This window comes from Rhinoraja longicauda, chromosome 21, assembly GCF_053455715.1.
Source record: "Rhinoraja longicauda isolate Sanriku21f chromosome 21, sRhiLon1.1, whole genome shotgun sequence".
NCBI lineage: Eukaryota > Metazoa > Chordata > Chondrichthyes > Rajiformes > Arhynchobatidae > Rhinoraja > Rhinoraja longicauda.
The window spans coordinates 23548339-23567267 of NC_135973.1; the positions used below are offsets into that span (position 1 = coordinate 23548339).

The following is an 18929-nucleotide window of genomic DNA, read 5'->3' on the forward strand; positions in this document are numbered from 1 at the left end:
AGAAAAGCAAAGAGGCGTACAAAATCATGAGGATAATTTGGGTTATCGCCCAGAGGAACAGAGAACCAGAGGACATAGGTTTATGTTTGGGGAGGGGGGAGGGGGGAGATTTAATAGGAACCTGAGGGGTAACTTTTTTACACAAAGGGTGGTGGGTGTATGGAACAAGCTGCCGGAGGAGGTAGTTGAGGCAGGGACTATCGTAAAGTTTAAGAGACATTTAGACACAAAATGTTGGAGTAACTCTGCAGGCCAGGCAGCATCTCTGGAGGGAAGGAATGGGTGACATTTTGGATCGAGACCCTTCTTCAGACATTTAGACAGGTACATGGATAGGACAGGTTTGGAGGGATATGGGCCAAATGTGGGCAGGTGGGACGAGTGTAGATGGGACATGTTGGGACACGAAGGTGCAAATGTGCACTGCAATTTGCCAAACATTCGGTTTGGAACTACTGCCTGTTATGAGACCCATTAATTGACTTGTGGAGTCAAGCAGCTGCAGTTCAGGCCATTGCCTGCAGGTGGTGCTATCGAGGCACACAGCACAATAAAGTATCTGCAGAGACGAGCAAATGCAGATTTACCAAGAAAAAGACAAAATGCCTGAGTAACTCAGCGAGTCAGGCAGCATCTCTGGAGAACATGGATCGATGACATTTCGGGTCGGGACTCTTCTTCAGATTGACCCTCTTGAGAGGTTATGTTACAGTTGTTTAAGACGTTGGTGGGGCAATATTTAGAGTATTGTGTTCAGTTTTGGTCACCCTGTTATAGAAAATATGCTGTTAACCTGGAAAGGGTGGAGAAGATTTACAATGATGGTGCCAGGACTCGAGGGTCTAAGCTGTATGGAGAGATTGCGCCGGCTAGGGGCGGCACGGTGGCGCAGCGGTAGAGTTGCTGCCTTACAGCGAATGCAGCGCCTGAGACTCAGGTTCGATCCCGACTACGGGCGCCGTCCGTACGGACTTTGTACGCTCTCCCCGTGACCTGCGTGGGTTTTCTCCGAGATCTTCGGTTTCCTCCCACACTCCAAAGACGTACAGATATGTAGGTTAATTGACTGGGTAAATGTAAAAAATTGTCCCTAGTGTGTGTAGGATAGTGTTAATGTGCGGGGATCGCTGGGCGGCGCGGGCTCGGTGTGTAGGATAGTGTTTCCGCGCTGTATCCTCTAAATCTAAAAAAAAAATCTAAAATCTATTTCTTGGAGTGCAGGAGGATGAGGGGTGATCGTACAGAGGTGTATAAGATCATGAAAGGAATAAGTAGTGTAAATGTGCAGTCGTTTGGCCAGAGTAGGGAAATCAAGAACCAGAGGACAGATGTTAAAGATCCCCCTAATCCCGGCATCGTTCTGGTAAACCTCATCTGAGCCCTTTCCAAAGCTCTATGGTTCAATGGTTCTTTATTGCCACATATGTACGGCACAGTGAAATTCTTGCACACGTCGCCATATTTTGGCACTATTTATGCACCAAAGCCTTCCTGTAATGGGGGGACCAGAACTGCAAAACAACGCTCCAACTAAAAGAGTCTAACAATAGTGGTTTCTTGGCATCATTCCTGCATCATGACTGGATACTAAATAATCTGAAGAAGGCTCCCGACCGGAAATGTTGCTTATCCATGTCCTCCAGAGATGCTGCCTGACCCGCTGAGTTACTCCAACACTTTGTGTCTTTTTTTTTAAACAGTGAAAACCTTGCTTGTAGTAACATCACACATACACATGGACTCAAACAACACACAAAGACAATTAATACTCAGGTTGTACATAAATCACATACATTTTACAAGACGGTGAAATGAAAAACACAGCACTAAGCTAAACATTAGTGCATTTCGCCTTTTTTTGTAACCCAACGTCTGCAGGTCGTTATGCACCTCGCGCTGCCTTGGCAAGGCCAGCAGCATCATCAAGGACAACTCACACACCGGCCACTCCCCTTCTCCCCCTCTCCCATTGATGAGGTCTGTGTGGAGGTGTGTGTTTTCACATCAGTGTGAAGTCGCTCACACCTTCAGATTCAGGGTTTGGAGGGTTTTTTCCCCCCCAGATTTTATCAAGTCTCAGCTGTTATCAGGCAACTGAACCGTCCTAAGAACCACTAGAGAGCAGTCCCGAGCCAGCAAGCCACGAGCTACTGTCTACCTCATTGGAGACCATTGGACTATCTTTGATCGGACTCTACTGGACTTTATTTTTCACTAAACGTTTTTCATGCTATTTCCCTTGATCATGTATCTATCTGTACACTGTGGATGGCTCGATTGTCATCATGTATTGCCTTCCCGCTGACTAGTTGGAGTGCAACAAAAGCTCTCCACTGTACCTCAGTACATGTGACAATAATCAAACAAGCCTAGCTTTGCCAACTGTGCAAAGGTGCACCTACCTCTTTCATCTTGCTGACACCGATCCACATCTTGAGTCTTCTGATGAATAGCTCTGCTAACTCGTACTCCTGTGGTTCCACTGCCGGCCTGTGCATCTCCAGCTTGATCTCCCGGTAGTTCTGGAGTAGTACGGCCGCACACAGCCGCACTACAATCCACACCTCGATGACAATGTAGCTGATGTAGTAGAGGGAGCACAGGCTCGGGTACTCGAAGAAGCACTGCCCCAGGTTCATCCCTCGTTGGATCACAGCGAGCAGGGAGAGCACGCTGCCTCCAAAGGTCTTGAAATGAGCGAGGTTGGCGGAAAAAAACTGAAATATAGAATGACACAATTACATGTAGCACTCCAGGCTACTAGATGGGCTATTATCAACCATCAGACTTGCACCTCTACAAATTCCAAATGAGCTCCAAACTACGAGACCCTTCTTCAGACAGGTTAGGGATAAGGGAAACGAGAGATATAGACGATGATGTAGAGAGATAAAGAACAATAAATGAAAGATATGCAAAAAAGTAACAATGATAAAGGAAACAGGCGATTGTAAGCTGTTTGTAAGGTGGAAACGAGAAGCTAGTGCGACTTGGGTGAGGGAGGGATAGAGAGAGAGAGGGAATGCCGGGGCTACCTGAAATTGGAGAAATCTGTCTGTAGTGACTAGGGGGAGGGGGAGCAAGGGCAGAGCTGCGGGGTACCGAGGAGACACGTGAGGGCCTCATCTACTATGGGAGAGGAGAACCCCTATTGATTGTATGTGTGTATATATGTATACATACATTACATACACACACAAATATATATATGTATGTGTATATAAACTGATTTTGTTGTTTGTTATAGTGTTTACAGAGTACTATGTGAACATATCTGTGTAAGAAAATAACTGCAGATGCTGGTACAAATTGAAGGTATTTATTCACAAAATGCTGGGGTAACTCAGCGGGTCAGGCAGCATCTCAGGAGAGAAGGAATGGGTGACGTTTCGGGTCGAGACCCTTCTTCAGTCTGAAGAAGGGTCTCAACCCGAAACGTCACCCATTCCTTCTCTCCTGAGATGCTGCCTGACCCGCTGAGTTACTCCAGCATTTTGTGAATAAATGTTAACATATCTGTTGTGCTACTGCAAGTAAGAATTTCATCGTTCCTTTTTGGAACATATGACAATTTAACACTCCTGACTCCCTACTTTTGATGTCATCCCCATTAAATAGCGGCTTCTCACTCAAGTCTCCCCCTCCATTAGAACAATGCAGCACAAGAACAGGCCCTTCGGTCGTCAATGTCCATACACAACATGATGCTGGGTTAAACTAATCTCTGCCCTCCCCGGATCCATATCCCTCCATTCCCTGCATATCCATGTGTACTTTTTAGATTTTTTTTTTAGAGATACAGCGCAGAAACAGGCCCTTCGGCCCACCGGGTCCACGCCGCCCAGCGATCCCCGCACATTAACACATCCTACACCGACGAGGGACAATTTTTTAAAACATTTGCCCAGCCTATTAACCTACAAACCTGTACGTCTTTGGAGTGTGGGAGGAAACCGAAGATCTCGGAGAAAACCCACGCAGGTCACGGGGAGAACGTACAAACTCCGTACAGTACAGCACCAGTAGTCAGGATCGAACCTGAGTCGCCGGCGCTGCATTCGCTGTAAGGCAGCAACTCTACTGCTGCGCCACCGTGCCGCCCCTATGTGTTTATCTAAAAGCCTCTTAAAACCCACTATCATAATCTGCCTCCACCACCAACCCTGGCAGTGTGTTTCAGGCACCAACCACTCTCTGTATAACAAATAAATGGTCCCACGTATCTCTTTTAAATGTTGCTCCCCTCACCTGAATGCTATGTCTTCTAGTCTTGATAATTCCACTCTGGGAAGAAAGGACTGACTGCCTACCTATCTACACATGTCATAATTTTATACTTTTATCAAGTCTCCCCTCAACTTTCTATATCCCAGAGAAAAGGTGGCGGAGTTTGTGGAGGAGTCCTTCCTTGGTAACATAACCACAGCCAGGCAACACTTTGTACCTTTTCATACTTCTAGTTTTCCTCTCCCCTGATGAGGGGTGATCTCATTGAGGTGTATAAAATCATGAGAGGAATAGATGCACAGAGTCTCTTGTGCGAATCTAGGGGAATCGAGAAGCATAGGTTTAAGGTGAAGAGGGAAAGATTTAATAGGAATCTGATGGGTGAATTTTTCACACAAAGGGTGATGGGTGTATGGAATGAGCTGCCAGAGGAGGTAGTTGAGACAGGGACTCTAATGCAACATTTAACAAACATTTAGACAAGTACATGGACAGGACAGGTTTAGAGGGATATGGGCCAAATGCAGGCAGGTGGGACTAATGATGATGGGACATGTTGGTCGGTGTGGGCAAGTTGGACTGAAGGGGCCTGTTTCCATGCTGTATGACTCTATGACCCGAAAAGTCACTTATTCCTTTTCTCCAGAGATGCTGTCTGACCCGCTGAGTTACTCCAGCATTTTGTGTCTACCTGCATCTTCCCACACAGTGCAATACCTACCAGATAACCAAGCTGTGCATAGGCAAGCAGAAGCCCAGCTGATGCCACGACAACTGCAAACAGCTCCTTTCCCGAATTATGCAGGGTCTTTCCAAAGATGGACCACCTTCTGACAAACCTCAGTTGTCGAGCAACCTGAGTCACAAACAAGGAATGAAAAGGAGAATTATAACCAGGTCTTATCTATTCAAACATCAGCCAATAGTTTCTTGTTCTGAACAGGAACCATTCCGTCTCTCCATTTCGAAGCACGTGCCTCAAGAAGACTGAAGAAGTCTGAAGAGTAATCCCAAACCAAAAATGCTGCCTGAACCATTGAGGATAAGACATAGGAGCAGAATTAGGCCATTCGGCCCATCGAGTCTACTCCGCCATTTAATCATGGCTGATCTATCTTTCCCTCTCAACCCCGTTCTCCTGCCATCTCCTCATAACATTTGACCCCCTTACTAATCAAGAACCTGGTCAATTTCTGCTTTAAAAATACCCAATGACTTGGCCTCCACACTGTCTGTGGCAATGAATTGCACCACGGGCATTGTATTACCGGCCTTTCAGCAAAGTGCATGGATGGATCATTGTAAGGGTGGCACTCTATGAACCTTACCTTAACCATCAGTAGGAAAATAAGGACGGCAGCCAGCTTGGTGAACACTTGACTCAGGTACGCCAACTGGTAAAAGTTGGTGAAGCAGTCCTGGTGGACAAGGTAATGTGCCCACTGTCTGTCGCCGAGTTTAGCACGTTTCAGGTGCACAGCCACACAGCAGATACTGAGAATAATGACCGACCACTGCAGGTAGTTCCAGAACAGAAACAAGTAGGCCTTGCCTTCCTGACAGATCAGGAGTAATTCACTAATTGTGAAGTAGATGACGAACAGCATGAGGAAGACCTGGAAGGAAGCAAATGGTGAATATTTTCTTCGGATAATGAAAAAGATTCTCACGAAGAACACAAAATGCTGGAGTCATTCAACGGGTCAGGCAGCATCGCTGGAGGACATGGACAGGTAACTCTTCGGGTCAGGATTCATCTTCACAGTCAATAGATGACCCTGACGAAGAGCCCCGACCCAAAACGCTGTCTGTTCATTCCCTCCCCAGATGCTGCCTGACTCAGTTTTTCCACATTGTGTTCTGTATACAAGAGGATTCTCTAATCCTCTTGAGCAGCTCAGCATTATTTTTTTCGAATTGTGCTTTACACTATTGAATTGAATTGAATTGAAAGATCGAGCATGGAAACAGGCCTTTCAGCCCACTGAGTCAACGCTGACTATCGATCACCCTTTCTCATAGTTGTTCTACGTTATTCCACTTTTGTATATACTCCCTACATGCTCGGGGCTATTTACAGAGGCCAATTAACCTAGAAACTGGCTCATCTTTGGACTGTGGTGGGGGGGGGGAGGAGCCCTGGAGGAAACCCACGTGGTCCGAGGCAAACTCCACACAGACAGCACCCAAGGTTAGAATCAAACCTGGGTCTCTGGTGCTGTGAGGCAGCAGCTCCACCACCTGTGCCACACTAATGTCTTGCTTTTACGCAAAGCCCTCTTTCATTTTACAATCTTCCACAATTTAGTGCCATTTATGCATAATTTACATGTCTGTGTGTGTGGTGTCTGAATATATGTCCCTGTGATCTTGCAACTAGCATGATTTTCATTGTACCTGTCCCTGACTGTATTTGTGTATATGACAATAATCTCGACTTGAGTGGAATTTCAAGGCTACATACCATCAGGCGGATCATTGACCATTTCTCATCTTTCAAGATAAACAACAATCACGACATATTTCACTCATTCACGACATATTTGGATGCAACTCATTCTGATTTAGTGACAGGGACATCAAAGAGAGAAGATTAAGACATCAATAGGTTCAGATGGATCACTCTCTGTCTTGGTATCAAATGCCATTCTGTTAGCTCGTTAAAGTGTTAGCTGTGGGGGAATGTGCAGTACAGTACATCCTCGTTATAATGGGCCAAATGGGATGGCGGGGGGGGGAGAATGACATCCGTTATTGCCGATTGTCCACTATAAGGGATTACTAATGACCTATTCTGGTAAACCTCTTCTGCAACCTCTCCAGAAACCTCCATATCATTTATTGTAATGGGCTGACCCAAAACTGCACGCAATGCTCCTTTATCAAGTCCTATAAAGCTGAAACACTACTTTTGCACTCAATGGCCCCAGGGGCGACACAATTGCACAGTGATAGAGTTGCTGCTTTACAGCGCCAGAGACCCAAGTTCAATCCTGACCACAGGCGCTATCTGTACAAAGTTTCTCCCTGTGACCACGTGGGTTTTCTCCGGGTGCTCCGGCTTCATCCCACACTCCAAAGATGTATAGGTTTATAGGTTTGGAAAGTCGTAAAATAGTTCCCTAGTTTGTGTCGGTTAATGTACGGAGTGATTGTTAATCGGCGCGGACTCAGAGGGCCGAAGGGCCTGTTTCCGCACTGTATGTCTAAAGGAAAGTAAACAGATTGAATGCAAGCATACCATACTCCTGGAGATGACTGGATGGTTGGATAGAGTGGATGTGGAGAGGATGTTTCCACTAGTGGGAGAGTCTAGGACTAGAGGTTATAGCCTCAGAATTAAAGGACATTGTTTTAGGAAGGAGATGAGGAGAAATTTCTTTAGTCAGAGGGTAGTGAATCTGTGGAATTCTTTGCCACAGAAGGCCGTGGAGGCCAAGTCAGTGGATATTTTTAAGGCAAGAGATAGACAGATTCTTGATTAGTACGGGTGTCAGAGGTTATGGGGAGGAGAATGGGCTTAGGGAGAGATAGATCAGCCATGATTGAATGGCAGAGTAGGCTTAATGGACTGAATGGCCTAATTCTACTCCTATTCCTTATGACCTAATGAGTTAATGTCAGTTGTTCCTATGTGCGGTAAAAACTTACCATCATGACAAGTGGAAAATCCATTCCAGCACTCAGACGCAGCAGCGAGAATGGTTTGACGTCGATGGTGGTGAACACACCCCCCAACAGGGGGAATTCGATGAGTACAGTAACGACGCTGTACAAATCCACATTGGAGCAATACTGGGTAAACTCAACAAAGACAACCCTGGTCCTAGCAACACAAAAGGACAAGCCATCTCTTTAAATTACATACAAAACATGGGTAGGTAACATTTTGGGTCAGGATTGTTCTTCACACTCAACAGATGACTCTGAAGAAGGGTCCCGACCCGAAATGCTCTCTGTTCATTCCCTCCCCAAATGCTGCCTGACTAACTAAGTTCCTCCAGCACATTGGGTTCTATGCATGATTCTAGCATCTGCAGTTCCTTAGGGAAACAAGAAGATTCTCTAAACCTCTTGAGCAGCTCAGCATTGTTTTTCAGAATTGTGATTGATTAGGTAATTTTGACTAATTAATGAGTAAGGGCGTTATGGGTCGAAGGCAGGAGAATAGTGTTGGGAGGAAAGATAGATCAGCCATGATTGAATGGCAGAGGAGACTTGATGGGTTGAATGGCCTTATTCTGCTCCTAGAACTTACATACTTATGAAAACATTGCTTTTAACGTGCTTCAGCTGGCAAGATACTAATCCAGTTATGATGCTGAAACTTCTAATTTTCATCATGACTGCACTCGGAAAACTGAGTGAACTCTTAAAACTAGAAACTTCTTGAGTAGTTGTTTCTCAGTTGCTCATCAGATTCCTATTAAATCTTTCCCCTCTCATCTTAAACCTATGTCCTCTGGTTCTTGATTCCCCTATCTCAAGTAAAAGACTCCTGTACATTCATCCTATCTATTCCCCCCATGAGTGTTTACAGGTTCCTATTAAATCTTGCCCCCTTCAAAAAGAACAGAACCTGAGGGATAACTTTTTCACACAAAGAATGGTTGGTGCATGAAATGAGCTGCTGGGGGAAGTATTTGGAGGCAGGTATGATTGCAATGTTTAAAAGAAAGATTGGGTAGATGCACAGTCCCTTGCCCAGAGTAGGTGAATCAATAACCAGAGGACATTGGTTTATTGTGACGAGGGAAAGATTTAATAGGAATCTGAGGAGTAACTTTTTCACACAAAGGTTAGTGGGTGTATGCAATGAGCTGCCACAGGAGGTAGTTGGGACAAGTACTATCGCAATGTTTAAGAAACATTTAGACAGGTACATGGATATGACAGGTTTAGAGGGATATGGGCCAAACGCAGGCAGGTGGGACTAGTGTAGGTTGGACATGTTGGTTGGCTTGGGCAAGTTGGGCCAAGGGGCCTAATTCCATGCTGTATGACTCTATGACTCTACAAACATCCATCGCCGTGGCCATGCACTGACAGCAGGCATGACAGCAGGCCTGCCTCGCCCACTGCAGAATCGGGAACCCACCTGGAGCGGAAGTCTCGTCCGAGGCTCGTCTGCTTCTCGACCCCGAAAAGACCGGGAACCGGTGAGGAGGGATGGAGGGAGTTGGAGACTGACGCTGGACAAAGGGTCAATTTCAAGATGGCGGTGGACGGAGGGGAGGATCGATGAGACAGGCTGTGGGCTCACCTCCTGCGCTCTCGGGGGCGCTCTGGCGGATTCGGAGGTCGGCTGCGAGAGGCAACGGGAGCACGGAGAGGCAGAGCAGCGGTGGAGGACACCAACAGCATCGCCAGGCCGAGCCAACCCCGGCAACACCGACACAATACCATCGCCAGGACAACTGGCCTTTAAGGCCAAGATAACACTTTGTACAACTTTGAAAGATGGCGCCAGAAACGTGGCAACTCTTTGTGTACTGCCTCGGTGAACTCTACTATTCTTACACTACGGAACGGCGATGCAGCGGTAGAGTTGCTGCCTTACAGCACTTGTAGCGCCGGAGACCCGGGTTCGATCCTGACTACGGATACTGTCTGTACGGAGTTTATACGTTCTCCCCTTGACCGCGTCGGTTTTCACCAAAATCTTTAGGTCCTCCCACACTCCAAAGACGTACAGGTATGTAGGTTAATTGGCTTGGTGTAAGTGTAAATTGTTCCTAGTGTGTGTAGGATAGTGTTAATGTGTGGGGATCGCTGGTTGGTGCGGACCTGGTGGGCCAAAGGCCCTGTGTGTGTGCTGTATCTCTAAATGAAACTAAACTACACTACAATCGTTACACTTTTTGTACTTATCGATGATTGTGCTTATCTAAAGTATGATTTTACCAGATTGCATGGGAACCAAAAAATCTCACTGTATCTAGGTGCATGTGACAATAAAGTATCGTTGAGTTCAATGATTACTATCATCCCTACTCCTCCATACGTTCTTCAGTGTTACAATCCTCTAATTATTGTTCTTCTAAAACTTGAAAGCGCACACCACCAGACTCAAGAACACCTTCTTCCCCCCCAAGTTTCAAGTAACTACCCCCTCAGGGCATTGATGACCAAATCGATGGCTTGCAAAGAGTTGTGGATGTAGCCCAGTCCATCACACAGATCAGACTCCCCTACATCTACACTTCACACTGCCTCGGAAAAGAAGCCAACAGAATCCAGGACTTTCCCCATCCCAGTCGTTCCTCCTTCTCCCTGCTCCCATCGGGTAGAAGATACAGAAGTTTGAAAGCACATACCACCAAACCGATGGTGCCCCACTAAGCAGGTCCCATTTGCCTGTGTTTGGCCCGTAATCCCTCTAAACCAGAACCAGAGAGCAGTCCTGACCTACCACCTACCTCAGTGGAGACCCTCAGACCATCTTTAATCAGACTGTACTGGACTTTACCTTGCACTAAAAGTTATTCCCTTTATCGAGTATCTGACAACTGCGAATGCCTCAATTGTAATCATGTATTGGCTTTCCACTGACTGGTTAGCACGCAACAAAAGCTTTTCACTGTACCTTGGTACACATGCCAAAATCTAAACTAAACTAAATTAAACTAAACCTTTCCTATCTATGTACCTGTCCTTGTGTCTTTTAAATCCTGTTATGGTATCCGCCTCAACAACATCTTCTGGCAGCTCATTCTATATACCCACCACCGTCTGAGTGAAAACGTTGCGATTTTCAGTAAAATGCTACTCACTTTCTGTCCAGCCAGTTGCTCTCCTGTAAGTGCCAAAGTGTACGATTACTCTGCTCCATTGTCCTGCCGAGATGTTGCACATATCCTCCACTGTCCCACGCTGTGGTCTGGCCCCAATACCACACCCTGGGGGCAACAAAGAATCAGACTCAATGATATTCACTTCACTTTGTTCGACGGGAATGTATATTTTATTGGGACCTTGAACCCAATGAAGAAAATGAGTTTTTAAAAAAGGACGCAAAGTGCTGGTGTAACTCGGCCGATCAGGTAGCGTCTCTGGAGAATATGGACAGGCGACGTTTCAGGTTGGGAAGGTAGACATAAGAATGCTGGAGTAACTCAGCGGGTCAGGCAGCACGTCCGGTGAAAAGAAATAGGTGACGTTTCGGTTGGAACCCTTCTTCAGACCCTATTACGTTTCTCCAGAGATGCTGCCTGACCCACTGAGTTACTCCAGCATTTTGTGTCTACCTTCGATTTAAACCAGCATCTGCAGGGGTTTTTTCCTACAAAATGAGATCTCTTCCCACTCCTTCCTCTCCCTTTGTTATAAATCCTATTGAAGATCTGGTTACATCACGCCTAAATAATTATAGAGTTTAGAGATGCCCACAATGACCAACATGTCTCATCTCCACTAGTCCCACTTGCCTGAGTTCAGTCCATGACCCTCCAAACATATCCTATCCATGTACATGTCCAAATGGTTCTTAAAAGTTGCGATAGTACTTGCCTCAACTACCTCCTCCGACAGCTCATTCCATACCCTCACCACCCTTTGTGTAAAAAAAGTTACCCCTTAGGTTCCTATTAAATCGTTCCCCACTCACCTTAAACCTATGACTTCTAGTTCTTGTAAGAAAATAACTGCAGATGCTGGTACAAATCGAAGGTATTTATTCACAAAATGCTGGAGTAACTCAGCAGGTCAGGCAGCATCTCAGGAGAGAGGAATGGGTGACGTTTCGGGTCGAGACCCTTCTTCAGACTGATGTCAGGGGGGCGGGACAAAGGAAGGATATAGGTGGAGACAGGAAGACAGTGGGAGATCTGGGAAGGGGGAGGGGAAGAGAGGGACAGAGGAACTATCTAAAGTTCTTGATGGGCAAGAGACTCTGTGCATTTACCCGATCTATTCCTTTCATGATTCTCTACACCTCTATCGAACTTCACTGTTATATCGCACTAAATGTTGTACCCATTATCCTTTATCTGTGCACTGTGGACAGCTTGATTGTATTCAAAGATTGTATCATCTTTTTTTCTGACTGGATAGCATGCAAACAAAAGCTTTTTACTGTGTCTCCGTACACGTGACCATAAACTGAATATATTCTCACTCTGGTAGGTCAGGTGTCGAGTACGACCACTTATTGCTCCGATTGGTAACTGGGTTCTTCCAACCGATCTCATAATGGTTGGTGTCCTGAAGCAGAGGGTAGTGCACGCATTGCCCAGTCACTGGAGCTTGCTGAAGACATTGACCTGGTGGAAAATGGGGGGGGCAGGAGGTAGAAAAGGAAATGTCGTTAGTCGTGGGAAGGTCAAGGTCTCTCTGTTCAACAGCATCAGTTACACAAGACCCAGCTCGTTCACCCTTCACACTGAAAGGGATAACATTTTACCACATGGCATCGGACAAATATTTGCTCACTCCCCATCGACCCTGTCCATCTCCCTTCAAAGACATTTTGCATCAGTCTGACAAATTTTACTTTCCAAGCTGGTTCTGAATCTTCAGTACCTTTTGTTACAAGGAGTGTCACAGTGGTAGCGTTGCTGCCTTACCGCGCCAGAGACCTGGGTTTGAGCCCGACCACGTGTGTTGGCTGTACGGAGTTTGTATGTTCTCCCTGTGACTGCGTGGGTTTTATACATAGGTACATAGACAATAGGTGCAGGAGTGGGCCATTCGGCCCTTCGAGCTAGCACCGCCACTCAATGTGATCATGGCTGATCATCCACAATTAGTACCCCGTTACTGCCTTCTCCCCATAAACCTTGATTCAGCTAGCCGCAAGAGCTCTATCTAACTTTCTTTTGAATGCCTCCAGTGAATCGGCCTCCACAACCTTCTGAGGCAGAGAATTCCACAAATTCACAACTCTCTGTGTGAAAAAGCTTTTCCTCATCTCAGTTCTAAATGGCCTACCCCTTATTCGTAAACTGTGGCCACTGGTTCTGGACTCCCCCAACATCGGGAAGATGTTTCCTGCATCTAGCGTGTCCAATCCCTTAATAATTGTATTTGTTTCTATAAGATCCCCTCTCATCCTGCTAAATTCCAGCGAATACAAGCCCAGTCGCTCCATTCTTTCATCGTATGACAGTCCCTCCATCCCGGGAATTAATCTCATGAACCTAGGCTGCACTCCCTCAATAGCAAGAATGTCCTTCCTTAAATTAGGAGACCAAAACTGCCCCCCATAATCCAGATGTGGTCTCACCAGGGCCCTGTACAACTGCAGAAGGACCTCTTTGCTCCTATAATTCCTCTTGTTATGAAGGCCAACATTCCATTAGCTTTCCTCACTGCCTGTTGTACCTACATGCTTACTTTCAGTGACCGATGTACAAGGACACCCAGGTCTCGTTGTACTTCCCCTTTTCCTAACCTGACACCATTCAGATAATAATCTGCCTTCCCGTTCTTGCCACCAAAGTGGATAACCTCACATTTATCCGCATTATACTGCATCTGCCATGCAACTGCCCACTCACCCAACCTGTCCAAATCACCCTGCATCCTCATAGCATCCTCTTCACAGTTCACACTTCCACCCAGCTTTGTGTCATCTGCAAATTTGCTAATGTAACTTTTAATTCCTTCATCTAAATCATTAATGTATATTGTAAATAGCTGCGGTCCCAGCACCGAGCCTTGCGGCACCCCACTAGTCACTGCCTGCCATTCTGTAAGGTTTCTCCGGTTTCCTCTCACGTTCCAAAGACTTACAGGTTTGTAGGTTAATTGGCTTCTGTACATTGTAAAATAGTCTCTAGTGTGAAGGATCGTGCTAGTGTACGGGGTGATCGCTGGGTGTCAGTGGGCCGAAGGGCCTAGTTCCTTCCACGTTGTATCTGTAAAGTGTGAAGTCCTTTTATCAAAGTTATTGCCTGTAAATAGTGGAAGTTACAACACTGACCCCTGTGGCTAACAAACTCACCAGGAAGGCTGGCTCCATCCTGGGGGCGGAGTTGGATTCGTGGGAGGTGGTCTGGTCTTGGAGGGGCGGATGCACCTCAAACTGTGGAGCTTCTTGGACAATACAGCTCACCCAGTCACACTGGTCAACCTGAGGGGTACCTTCAGCAACAGACTGGTTCCACCAAGACGCAGCACAGTACGCCACCCGAGATCCTTCCTCCCTGTGGCTATCAAACTGTACAACTCCTCCCCCTTCTGTCATGGGGTACAATGACACCCCCCCCCCCCCCCGCCCCTCCCCCAATCTTTTTTTACATCGCCAATCCTTTCCACTCGTCACTTTAATTTCATGTTTCACGTATTTTGTGTTTTATGACTGTTGGCAGATCAATCTCCCACCTGGGATAAATAAAGTTCTATCGTATTGTGTCGTATCATATCGTACTTCAGTGGTCACGATTTATTGACTGAAAATAATTTATTTACTGAAAACAATTTATTGACTCGATGAAGGTTTCTGGGTGAATGCAAGATCTTCATGTTACCTTGGTTTATTTCCAAGCGAACTTGGCGTAGCCGTGCACAGCCTATCAGAGTCTTGCTTTGGTTGTTGTAGAGATATGGAAGCAGTACCTCGCTCATCCATTTAAATAGATCCCCCGATCTGAAAGAGAGCAGAGAATCAGATGGTCTCTAACATCGGGTGAAGGTTGCAAACTTAAAAATGAGCAGTAAAAAATTCAGAGTCTAAAGAGTCAGGCAGCATCTGTGGTTGGAAATGGACCGTCAAATGTTTTGGGTCGAATCCAAATGGCGGGTCGTGATCCGAAACGTCGACTGTCCATTTCCCTCCGCAGATGCAGCCTGACTGACGTGAGTTTGCGGTTGCAGCTGCTAGACTGTGGAACAGCATCCCTCTCCCCATCAGAACTGCCCCCTCCATCGACTCCTTTAAGTCCAGGCTCAAAACCTATTTCTACTCCCTAGCGTTTGAGGCTCATTGAGGCTCATTGAGGAGGCGATCCGTGAACTGTTTTGTATGTGCTGTTATGTTTGCGTGCTACTGTATGTTTCATTTTTTCCTTAGTACCTAATCAGATGTACAGCACTTTGGTCAACGTGGGTTGTTTTAAATGTGCTATACAAATAAAATTGACTTGACTTGACTTGAGCTCTTTGTTTTTGTTTCACTCAAGATTCCAGCATCTGCAGGTTCTTGTGTCTACATTTTACAGGCTCAGAGTTTTCCCTGATACCACACTGGGCAACGTAACCACTTGGAATCACACAGCACAGAAACAGGCCCTTCAGCCCAACTCGTCCATGCTGACCCATGATGCTCCATCAAAGCTAATCTCATTTAGCCCATATCCCTCTAAACCTTTCCAATCCATGTACCTGTCAGACTGCTTTTTATATGTTGCTATTGTCCCTTGCTCAACTATTTCCTCTTGCAGCACTAGACTGCCATCTCAAAGTCAGTAAGAATGATTCATACAAGGAAAGAAAAGAAAATGGTCCATGATTTTCTAAGCTACTTAGATTTTACTCAGTATAAATAATACAGAAAACTCTAAGTGATGGAGTCACAAGAGTCCGTAGATGCTGGAATCTTGAGCAAAACCAAAGTGCTGGAGGCACTCAGAGGGCCAGGCAGCATCTGTGGAGAATCAGTCTCTAGAAGAGTTCTGACTGTATTTCTCCCCTCCCCCTCCATCTATATTCCTTCCTCTTGCCTCACAATTCACAACTCTTCAATCCATTTGTCTCCCACCTTCTGTCTTTACAGAGGGCCTTTGTGCAATCATATCTTCTGCTTTCTTTGCCCCTCCCTCGTCCACAATCAGTCGGCAGAAGGATCCTGACCGAAAATGTCACCTATCTATGTTCTTCAGAGATGTTATCTGACCCGCTGAGATACTCCAGCAATGTGTCTTTTGCGATTTAGTTTAATATCTGATTCACATAAAAATTAAATATAATTTCACACAGAGAGCTGGTGATGATTCAGAAGAGACTGCCTGCATGGCTGTTGGACATATGATCGGGGCTTTCAAGCCTGCACTTTATAGTGATTAATTTACATGACTTGGGTGACACAGTGGCGCAGCTGGTGGAGCTGCTGCCTCACGGCGCCAGAGGTCCCAATCTTAACCTTGGGTGCTGTTTGCGTGTGGAGTTTGCACGTTCTCCCTGTGACTGCGTGGGTTTCCTCAGGGTGGTCCAGTTTCCTCCTACATCCCAAAGGTGTGCAGGTTTGCAGATTAATTGGACTTTGTAAATTGCCCCTAGTGTGTAGGGAGCAGATGCAAAAGTGGGATAACATAGAACTAGGGTGAATGGACGATCGACTCAGTGGGTTGAAGGGCCTGTTTCCATGCTGTATCTTTCAATTGATCAGTAAGTCAGTCAGTCAGTCAATCAATCAAATCAATCAATCAATAACCAATTCATCGATCAATCAACCAACTAATCCATCAGCCAACCAAAGAATCAATCAAAGAATCTTAAGGATAGCGGAGTCAGGGGGTATGGGGAGAAGGCAGGAACGGGGTACTGATTGTGAATGATCAGCCATGATCACATTGAATGGCAGTGCTGGCTCGAAGGGCCGAATGGCCTTCTCCTGCACCTATTTTCTATTGTCTATTGTCTAATCAATTAACCAATCAACCAATGAACCAGTAAAGTAATCAACTAAACAATCAATCATACAACCAATCAAAATCGGCATTTGTGTACATGAGTCGAGTTGAATGTTGATGGTCAGCATGAACTCAGTGGACTGAAAGGCCTCATCTTCTGCTTCCGATTCCGATTCCAAAGCAGGTCGTGACTAGAACACTGTGCCTCCATACCCGGGTGAGGATGCAGTTTGTTGGTTTTTGAGGTTTGACTGTGCTCCTACCTTTTGATTTTCTGGAATTCCACTCCTCTCCTCACCCCGACCAGACCTTGCCGAATGGAGCTGTGCAGAAGGCGACTCTGAGCGTCTCTGAACGAGTCTCCGTAATTAATCAGCAAGACCACCAGCAGGAAGAGCATGTAGATGATGAAGTTCTGCAAGGCAAGGGTTGACAAACTCCGTCAGCCGTGGGTCACCCTCAGTGCCAACCAAACCCAGTGAACCCCTGCTCAACATCAGCACAACCAAACACAGTGAACCCCGTTCAACATCAACTCAACCAAACCCAATGAACCCCGTTCAACATCAACTCAACCAAACCCAGTGAACCCCTGTTCAACATTAGCACTACCAAACCTAGTTGATCCCCTGTTCAACATCAGTGCAACCGAACCCAGTGAACCCTGTTCAACATCAGCGCAACCAAACCCAGTGGGGTGTGTTCAACATCAGCAAAACCAACCCCAGCTGAAGTCAAGATATGTAGGAAGGAACTGCAGATGCTGGTTTACACTGAAGATAGACAATAAATGCTGGAGTAACTCAGTGGGACAGGCAGCATCTCTCGATAGAAGGAATGGGTAAATTTTCGGGTCATGACCCGTTTTCAGACTGAGAGTCAGGGGAGAGGGAGACATAGAGATATGGAAGGGTAAGGTGTGAAAGCGAGAGATCAAAGGGGGCAGAAGCTCAAGGAAAATTTAGAAAGGATCATTATTAGCAGAGAGGAAGGTGACAACAAGGTATACAATTAGTAAAATGTAATCAGGACAATGAAACTAGTCAGAGAACTAGGATAGGGGAGGGATGGAGAGAGAACTAGGATAGGGGAGGGATGGAGAGAGAACTAGGATAGGGGAGGGATGGAGAGAGAAGTAGGATAGGGGAGGGATGGAGAGAGAAGAAAAGCAAAGGTTACTTGAAGTTAGAGAAATCAAAATTGGATTTCAAAGACAATGAAGGCGGCCCAGGACAGAAAGGTCAGGACAGGAAAGGAGGCCCAGGACAGAGGAGGGAGGAGTTAAAGTGTTTAGCAATTAACCAGCGATCCCCATACACTAACACTATCCTACACAATGGGGAAAATTTATAATTTTACTGATGAGTTTTAACCTACAAACCTGCATGTCTTTGCAGTGTGGGTGGAAACCGGAGCACCCGGAGAAAACCCACGCAGTCACAGAGAGAGCGTACAAAACCCATACAGACAGCACCCGTAGTCAGGATCGAACCCGGGTCTCTGGCGCTGTAAGGCAGCATCTCTACTGATGTGCCACCGTGCCACCTAGTGTGCCGGATAGAACTAGTGTATGGGTAATCGTTGGTCGGTGTGAACTCGTATCTCTAAACTAAACTAAAAAACTGTTGAAGGCACTTCTTCCATCAGTGGAGTGACTTAGACTGGGGATGTGTAGATGGCTGGAGATGGAGCATAGACATCTTAATGGGCTGGTGCAGGATTAAGATGGATACGTGGAAAATATTTACAGGGGAGGGTAAGACTTCAAAATAGACCCTGTGCAGTTCTGGTCGACTCATTACAGCAAGGGTGTGGAAGCTTCAGAGAGTTTCACCAAATGCTGCCTGGATTAGAAGGTATTTCCTCCCGAGAATTCCAAGTTGTTTTAGGCCGTCCTGCTCAGTGTAAACCTGCACATCGCTCGGTTGGGAGAGTGAAAACTTGGATCGGGTTTGGACACATTTCTAAATCGGTGCAACAGACACTTTTTAAGCTTAAATGGGATAAATATTTGCATTTTATTCTTAAACGTGATGGGCAGTCTCAAACTTTTAGAACGATTGACTTGTGGCACCGATCGCAGCAGAACTATAGGCCAAGTATGGTGATTGATTGCACCGGGCCTGTAAACAT

At 46.1% G+C, this 18929-nt stretch overlaps 1 protein-coding gene across 1 annotated transcript in view; it reads right to left on the reverse strand.

Annotated features, from left to right (window-relative positions):
* pkd1a (polycystic kidney disease 1a) overlaps positions 1–18929 on the reverse strand; it is a 172372-nt gene that overhangs the window by 5497 nt on the left and 147946 nt on the right. The window contains exons 39-46 of the mRNA XM_078418122.1: positions 17060–17211; positions 14697–14815; positions 12344–12488; positions 11001–11126; positions 7879–8053; positions 5556–5843; positions 4949–5083; positions 2403–2717 (exon numbers count right to left, since the gene is read on the reverse strand). Of these exons, the coding sequence (XP_078274248.1) occupies positions 2403–2717; positions 4949–5083; positions 5556–5843; positions 7879–8053; positions 11001–11126; positions 12344–12488; positions 14697–14815; positions 17060–17211 (1455 nt within the window). The remainder of the gene's footprint in view (positions 1–2402; positions 2718–4948; positions 5084–5555; positions 5844–7878; positions 8054–11000; positions 11127–12343; positions 12489–14696; positions 14816–17059; positions 17212–18929) is intronic.